The 7,027-nt window shown below is 46.5% G+C and overlaps 3 protein-coding genes and 1 non-coding gene across 6 annotated transcripts; 2 read left to right on the top strand and 2 right to left on the bottom strand.

Annotated features, from left to right (window-relative positions):
- The first annotated feature begins 94 nt into the window (after positions 1-94).
- On the top strand, positions 95-2,664 carry CG6749 (uncharacterized protein). The gene is made up of 3 exons (NM_140097.1): positions 95-316; positions 558-964; positions 1,460-2,664. The coding sequence occupies exons 1-3, from the start codon at positions 100-102 to the stop codon at positions 2,492-2,494; spliced, it is 1,659 nt and encodes a 552-aa protein (NP_648354.1). The 5' UTR covers positions 95-99; the 3' UTR covers positions 2,495-2,664.
- On the top strand, positions 122-243 carry mir-4986 (mir-4986 stem loop). Its single transcript, NR_048247.1, has one exon. It is a non-coding gene; the product is annotated as a mir-4986 precursor RNA (primary transcript).
- Positions 2,665-2,677: 13 nt separating the features above from the next.
- On the bottom strand, positions 2,678-3,903 carry ATPsynB (ATP synthase, subunit B). The gene is made up of 3 exons (NM_079287.2): positions 3,807-3,903; positions 3,262-3,590; positions 2,678-3,169 (listed from the first exon to the last, which is right to left on the bottom strand). Exons 1-3 carry the CDS (start codon positions 3,832-3,834, stop codon positions 2,795-2,797), a joined length of 732 nt encoding a protein of 243 aa, NP_524011.1. The 5' UTR covers positions 3,835-3,903; the 3' UTR covers positions 2,678-2,794.
- Positions 3,904-4,251: 348 nt separating this feature from the next.
- On the bottom strand, positions 4,252-7,007 carry Naa60 (N(alpha)-acetyltransferase 60; the record flags this gene model as incomplete). Of its 3 annotated transcripts, NM_140096.5 has the most annotated exons (6): positions 6,333-7,007; positions 5,995-6,115; positions 5,753-5,917; positions 5,469-5,689; positions 5,288-5,398; positions 4,252-5,189 (listed from the first exon to the last, which is right to left on the bottom strand). In NM_140096.5, exons 1-6 carry the CDS (start codon positions 6,347-6,349, stop codon positions 5,057-5,059), a joined length of 768 nt encoding a protein of 255 aa, NP_648353.3. In that variant the 5' UTR covers positions 6,350-7,007. The 3 variants fall into 3 exon arrangements, with proteins under 3 accessions (NP_648353.3, NP_996032.1, NP_001137929.1); NM_206310.3 differs by having other exon boundaries at positions 5,469-5,917; NM_001144457.3 differs by lacking the exon at positions 4,252-5,189 and having other exon boundaries at positions 5,203-5,398.
- Between the last annotated feature and the right edge of the window lie 20 nt (positions 7,008-7,027).

Below are 7,027 nucleotides of genomic sequence, written 5' to 3'. Positions count from 1 at the left end.
TACCTTCGCCTCCGCCTCCATCCAAACTGGATTTGCATTCCCATTCGCATTCTGCGGCTGTTCGCGGATCCTCAGTTGAGACCGAACTCTGGAGCAGGAATGTCGCAGACTGCCAACTGGGTTCTGCCGCTTTTGCTGTGGCTTCTCTGCATGGGATTCCCCATTCTGCATGGCGCCGATCTCTGCCAGCCCATCGGATGGCGGAACTTCCAGTGCAGCGAGGTCGCTTCTCTGCAGGATCTGGTGGACTTGGGCGCCGAAAACTGGCACACGCTCGCCATACGGAATGTGCAAACGGAACTGGAGGTGGGATCAGGTGAGGTCGGAAAAAAAAGGGGGCTAGGCTTAGTCGGGATAAATTTTTAGTGCAGCTATTATAATAATTACATGATGAAGCTATAATGGTACATAACCTAAGTTCTTCATCTTCATAAAACGCAACATAATTGCTATTCTATAAATAGTTGCTTCCATGAAAGTCAAACCAGTTTGGATTTGATTTTCCATATCTTGGACTTCCTTTATTAAGTATTACATTGGCAATCAAACCTATTTAGGCGAAAATGCCGATCACTTGGCCAACTTGCTAGACTTGGATCTGACTGGCGCGGCTCCAATAAATGTGCATACCAACGGATTTTCCATTCTGCCCAATCTGCGGCAACTGAATCTCAGTGGCTGCGGTCTCGTTGACATCCGGGGAAATCACTTTGCGCCTGAGTCAGCGCTCCAGCGGATCGATTTTAGTCACAATCAAATGGAGCTTCTGGATCGCGACTTTTTTGGCAATCTAAGGAAATTGATCTATGCGAATTTTTCGCACAATGCTCTAAAGCAATGCGATCTGCCGCACATGCCACTGCTAAATCGACTGGAATTGGGGCACAATCGATTGGTGAATGCCACCTTCGGAGTTTGTCCACAGCTGCAGGAGTTGATTTTGAATGACAATCAACTGATACAGGTGAGTAGAACCTTTACTAAGGAGAATTAAGTAATTCAAACCTTGAATTAGTATGGATAGTGTAATCTTCTATATATGGAATCCATCGGCATCTATTGATCAGCTCAGCTTTATTTTGATCTTCCCAGTTAACCGGATCGAACTTTAATATTGTTAATGTGTACCTAGTTGGATTGGCATTTCAATTTGTTAAATTGGTCATGGTGATCTGTGGCATTTTGGTCGAGTTGTAAAATAAGACTTGCATATTTTTTGTTTATCTCCATGAGTTATAAAACTTAGAACTGAAAAGTCATATTCGAAAACAGTAGCATCTTAATGGCAATGAGAAAATCGATTCTAATTTTAAAGCTGATCAAAATATTTGCCAACCTCTTTTCTCACACAACGGAAATTGTTTTGTAAACAAAGTTTAATGATTTTTAAACTGAGAAAAAAAAATGGAAGCTTTCTATGAGTTGATAATAAGACAATTTCTATTTTTCTTCCTTTTAGTTGGACGTGAATGCCTTTCGTGGACTCCATGGTCTGTTGGAGCTGCAGCTAAGCGGGAATAGATTGAGCTCCATTGGCCTGGAAACCTTTCAGCCGCTCGCCCAGCTGCGAAAGTTGAACCTTTCCCAAAACGCCCTCGATGCACTGCGTCCAAATGTGTTTGGAGCGGTTCAGAACTTTGTGTTGCATCTACAGCAGCTGGATTTGTCCGGCAATCGCATCCGCCTGCTGTTCGACAACCAGTTCAGAGTGTTGGCCAGACTGCAGATGCTGGATGTGTCCAGGAACAGCATCGCCAGCCTCAGTCCTGCTCACTTTGTGGGCTTGGGCTCACTACGGAAGCTGTATCTGCAGTACAATGCTATATTGGAAATCAAACCGGCCACCTTTGCCGCCCTGCTGAACCTGGACACCTTGGATCTGTCGTACAATAACTTGGAATTCCTGGAGGAACAGATCTTCGGAGGCAACACCTTGCCGCGCATGCGAAGGCTCAACCTGAATGGCAATCGTATGAAGCATCTGCATCCACTGGCTTTCTCATCGTTACCATTTTTGGAATACCTAAAACTGGGTCACAACGAACTGAAATCCTTGGACGTGCGCATGTTTGCACCAATGCGGCGTCTTCAGAAGCTCCACTTGGGTCACAATCTGCTGGAGGAGATCAACCTCGATGTGCTGGAGAGCCTGAGTAGCGTACAGGAGATCCTAGTGGACAACAATCGCCTTACCTTTCTGGCCAAGGTGAATGTGAGCTTCCCGAACCTTAAGCGCGTGGCCATCGAGGGTAATCCCTGGCAGTGTCCTTGCTTCGTGAAGCTGCAACACTGGCTGGCCACCAGGGATGTGGTCTATCTGCGCGATAACACGGGCTACTACAAGGGCGAACGACCCCTGTGCATAGTGACCAATGTGGACTACTGCATCCAGAATTTGCAGGCGGTACGACGCCTGGGAATTTTGGGCGATTTCCAGGGTGAACAGGTGGAGGCGGATGCTTTCGATGACGATGCCAGTGCAGCTCAAGACTGATTGCTACCATTTAATCAAAACTATTTACGTAGACTAAATAAAACCGTGCCAAACTGGGAAAACCCTAAAAGATACCACTCTGTGTGCCCTGGGATTTGCTAGCAAATTGGTCCACAAACAACGATCTTAAATTTAAATACGAAAACTTTAAATATAACACAAAATTGCACAAAAAGATCTTTTCAGACACGGACATTTTGAAGATATATTGGATCGATTTATCATCTTTCGGGCATATTCATGGTTCCAGCGTCTCGAATGGGTTTTAATTTACAAATAAACAACTAAAACTCGAATCGTTTAGGCAGACTTGACGCGCAGTGCCAGAGCGCTCAGATCGGCGATGCACTTGTTGAGAGTCTCCTTCTCCTGCTGGGGAGAGATGCTGGCCAACACATTGGTGGTGATCCAGTTGACCATGTGCTTCTGGCTAAGGCGACGCTCGACGTGGCGGCACTCCACCTGGTAGTCGAGACGACGCTTCACCTCCGAGTACACATTCATGGCGCGCTCACGGAACGCGGCCTCCAGCTGCAATGCAATGTTCTCCTTCTTGGCTTCCATCAGCAGCAGGGCACCGTCGGCGCGCCACTGCTCCTTCTTCTCGGCCTCGATGGCGTCGGAGAGGACCTTCAGCTCAGCCTCGCGTCCCTCCTTCCACTCAGATTCGATTTTCTGCGGCAGAGATAATTTAAATTAGCGGCTGGGTTTTAAAGTCCGTCCAATTATGATAATCCAGCTCCAACTCGAACTGGGCTAATACTCACATCGATCTCGCCATCAGCCCACTTGGCGATGACCGGGCCGAGCTTCTTGACAGCAATGATGGCCATGATACCGAGCGACAGACCGCTGTAGTACTCGTGCTCCATGACGTAGATCTCCTTGGAGCAGAGATAGGTGATCAGACCCACGCCGAAGGTGTAGGGTCCGGTGACACCGGTCTTGTTGTAGAAGAACTGGAACCACTCCTCGGGCAGGAATCCCAGACGGACCTTGCCGGGATGCTCGGGGCGCTGGCGGCGCTCGATGGCTCCGCCAGGAGCGGCAGCAGCGGCTGCCGACCGGGTGGCGGCCACGGTCAAGGGGCGCTGGGCTGAAAGTGCAGTTCACCAATTAGTTGTACGCTACATTTTAGTTGCAAAAAATATCCATTGCGAATGGGTGGTGATTACATAAACCACGATGTCCGACGACTTTGCAATGCCGTAACAATTTTCACGGTCATTCGCGGCCGGAGATTCACTTGCCCACCGCACGATTAGCGTACACCGATTAGCTGGGCAGCTATTAGCATGGTTTGCAGATTTACCTGTTAGAAGAGCGGCTCTCGAGAACATTTTCCAGGCAGTTGCGACGAATTTATGCTACTAAATTCACCCGAAATTGTCAGTTCACAATAGTGACAGGTTAAGAGAGCGTTGCCAGATCAACCGCTTGTCAGCCCGGTTTTACAACACTGGCAAAGTGAGCCCTATATTTGAACTTTTCAAAATAAAAATATGTTTATTAAAATTGTATGTTTATAACTTTTATTTGTATTTTCAACTTCTTTTAAACTTATTTTTATGATATTAATTTTATATTTAATCGAGTGTTTGGCAGTATTAAACCATTTACGCAAACTGTTTACATATTTAAAATTCGAAGTTGGAATATAAAAAGCTTTAGTAGAATAAATTAAAAATTAAACAGCCAAATTGTATAGCCATTTTACAATGCTTAAGACTAAAACGGAAAAAGATATACCTCGTCATAACTTTACAAGTTTTTATTTTAAAAAATATTACAATTTGCTAGATAAATTGTGCCTAAAGTAATCAGATTTAGCTGCGAAACAATATGCATTAAAATACTTTTACAAAATACTATAGAAACAGCGAACGGGATTTGAATTTAAATGGTTGGTTCGGGTATTCAACTGGATAGATATTCTTGCCATTCTCAGTTCAAAGCTATTTACGTGCAGATTTCATAAATTAAGCATTAAAGCATGAGCATCTTTGTTGTTTGTCTTCGCTAAACTAAATGACTGTCTTGTGCGTGGAACTTAAAACTTAGGAAAAACATACACACGGGCTACATTCAAAAGATAAGGGGGCTATGCTAATTCCAAATCACTCGGTTACAGCTCGATTCAAACAAAACATCATAAGACTATTTACAGCAGTAGTGAACAGATAGATATCTTTTAAAACGTAATAATACACTTAGCGAACTATGTTACAACTTTCAACTTATGCCTTTGATGTTGTTCTTTGCTAGATCTTCTTCTCCTTCTCCTTCTCGTCTCACATCTTCTCTATTAGCTTCCGTATAAAAACGTAATGATTCTGCGGAGGTGTTGCCTAACATTTATAATGAAGGTGTGTCTGTCTGTGGTGGTGATTGGGTGCCATAGTACATATAAATGTTTGTGTTTGTTTGTGTTTCTGTTTCTGTTTATGCTCGACGGGATGACATAATGCGGCGGACACACTCATCATCGCCCTCAAAGTGCTCGTGTGTCTAGGAAGGATGCGTGTATATGCCTGGCCAGTGCTTGTGCTGCGCCGTCGAGATTCACTCGATAAAGTTGAAGCGAGTGAGCAGCTTGTGGTAGAACCACCGCACCACCTGCTGGACTCGTCCGGCCAGCCAGGCGCAAAGGCTGCTGGTGTGGCGCACCATCGACGCGTAGTGCTTGATGTGATCTGTGCAGTAGAGAGTTAAGAGGGCAACCAAAAGTATAGCGAAATCATAGAGAGAAAAGCGATACAGCCTAGGGCGTATAGATATTTTGAAAAAGGATATAATAAAGTCCAGGGTGGATGGCCGCCGTTAATGTAGTTCACATAGGTGAATCCGTCCTTGCCCTTGCCCCGTATATTGTAGTAGTAGGGCAGGAATGAGTGAAGCGTAAATCTAAAGAGACAAAAAACAGTTTGCACACTATTAATAGAACAAGGCCACGACGACAGAGGTGGTGGAATACCTTCTCTTCTCGTAGAAAAATATGGCAGGTTGATTGGTGGTCAGCGTGTGCAGGAAGATCGCCTTCACCGAATGCCGCTCGGCCGTCGTCAGGTGGTTCATTAGCGCGTCCAACAGCAGCGATCCGATGCCATTGCGTCGATGCGAACGATGGACGCCCAGCGACAGTATATAACCGACATCGGCGGAACGACCCATCGAGTCCGGCAGGATGCCCTTGTCCTGCATGGGAAAACCGCTCAGCCTGGTGTACAACTCATCACTATCACTCATATTGGCTATTACCTCCTTGTTCACATTTCGATAGGGTTTGATTTCGGCAACGATTAAACCAATTATGGCCAGATTATATACAGCTGCCAGCGCAAAGAAGCGCGTGCTTGAGGTAATATCCTCATACCATGATAGTGGATAGTCGATTGGAAACCATTCTTGGCACAGCTGTCGCACCTACACACACGATCATCACATGGAGATGTAAATGTGGGGGGATTATCTGCATTAGATGATGAACTTTATTCACTAACCTCCGTCAGATCGTCGGGCACCAGGAACCTTAGCTGCACATCGTTAATCGAGCACAGCGGTACGTGTTCGCAGTCCACACGCGTACTCTCGCTACTGGGCGGCGCACTGTGTTTGTTGTAGCTGCAATGCTCGCAATGGTATGATAATGTTTCATGATCCTCATGTATTAGTCAAGCCAAAAGGCGGCGAAACATTGAGTTCCCTTGCATAATACCGCCGAAGCGCCGTCAATAGATAAACAAAAGCGGCCCATTGACGGGGCTCCGGTGTCCGCATAAGCAGGAAATCCGTGAGCAGCCCGACTGATAACCAAATAGTTATATGTACGTATACTCACAGTGTGAATTGTGCCATCCTATTGCAAGGGGGGGTGCTGCTGCTGCTGATGGTGCTGGTGCTGGTGCTCCTCCGTTCCCACTGCCACTGCCACTGCGTCTGCTGCTGCTCTGTCCAATTAGAGCAATTATGTCCATTTATTGCAGCACCACCGCCACCGCCGTTGTCGCCTGTACAGGTTAAGCGCGAAATCTTGTCCAACGGAGCCTTCTCCTCCGGGTGAGTGATTCGTATTCGTATTCGTTTTCAGTTTGGTGCGTGTTTTTGGGTGTGCGCTCAATTGGCTTTAATTAACATTTACATTGAGCTGGAGCATGGAGCATGCAGCACGGAGAGGGGGGCAGCGTGTCGCCGGATCATGTAGAAACCACTTGCTCTCGCTGGTGTGCGGGTGCTCCGCTGATTTTGATTTTGGTTTTAAACTGGGACTTTTGGGTCTCAAGTGGAATCGTTGGCTCTTTGGGGAGGGTGGGAGAATCCCTTACAACGCTGGCCAGGTGGTGCTGATGCGCTGATGGTGTCGGTGTCGCATGCCGCTGCTGCTGCCCGCTGGTCACAATTCAGTTGGCCCGCGATGATGCCTCATTTGTCCTAATTTATTCGCCAAGCCAAAAAGAATTAATGAAAACAAATCAGCAGTAGTGAGACCGCACTCGGGGCTTTCAAACATACCACGCGATGGGGGTGGACCCACCT

The sequence above is a fragment of the Drosophila melanogaster genome, chromosome 3L (assembly GCF_000001215.4).
Source record: "Drosophila melanogaster chromosome 3L".
NCBI classification, from domain to species: Eukaryota; Metazoa; Arthropoda; class Insecta; order Diptera; family Drosophilidae; genus Drosophila; species Drosophila melanogaster.
The sequence above is the reverse complement of the archived record's forward strand: the minus strand, read 5'-3'. Positions and strand labels throughout refer to the sequence as shown.

What these genes read in the sequence shown, in the direction of transcription:
- CG6749 (NM_140097.1), top strand. Translation starts at nt 100, where the DNA reads ATGTCGCAGACTGCCAACTGGGTTCTGCCGCTTTTGCTGTGGCTTCTC. An exon ending in GGAACTGGAGGTGGGATCAG is followed by an intron (nt 317 to 557) that starts GTGAGGTCGGAA and finishes AAACCTATTTAG; the next exon opens with GCGAAAATGCCGATCACTTG. An exon ending in ATGACAATCAACTGATACAG is followed by an intron (nt 965 to 1,459) that starts GTGAGTAGAACC and finishes TCTTCCTTTTAG; the next exon opens with TTGGACGTGAATGCCTTTCG.
- ATPsynB (NM_079287.2), bottom strand. Translation starts at nt 3,834, where the DNA reads ATGTTCTCGAGAGCCGCTCTTCTAACAG. An exon ending in GAGAGCCGCTCTTCTAACAG is followed by an intron (nt 3,591 to 3,806) that starts GTAAATCTGCAA and finishes CTGCACTTTCAG; the next exon opens with CCCAGCGCCCCTTGACCGTG. An exon ending in GGGCTGATGGCGAGATCGAT is followed by an intron (nt 3,170 to 3,261) that starts GTGAGTATTAGC and finishes TCTCTGCCGCAG; the next exon opens with AAAATCGAATCTGAGTGGAA.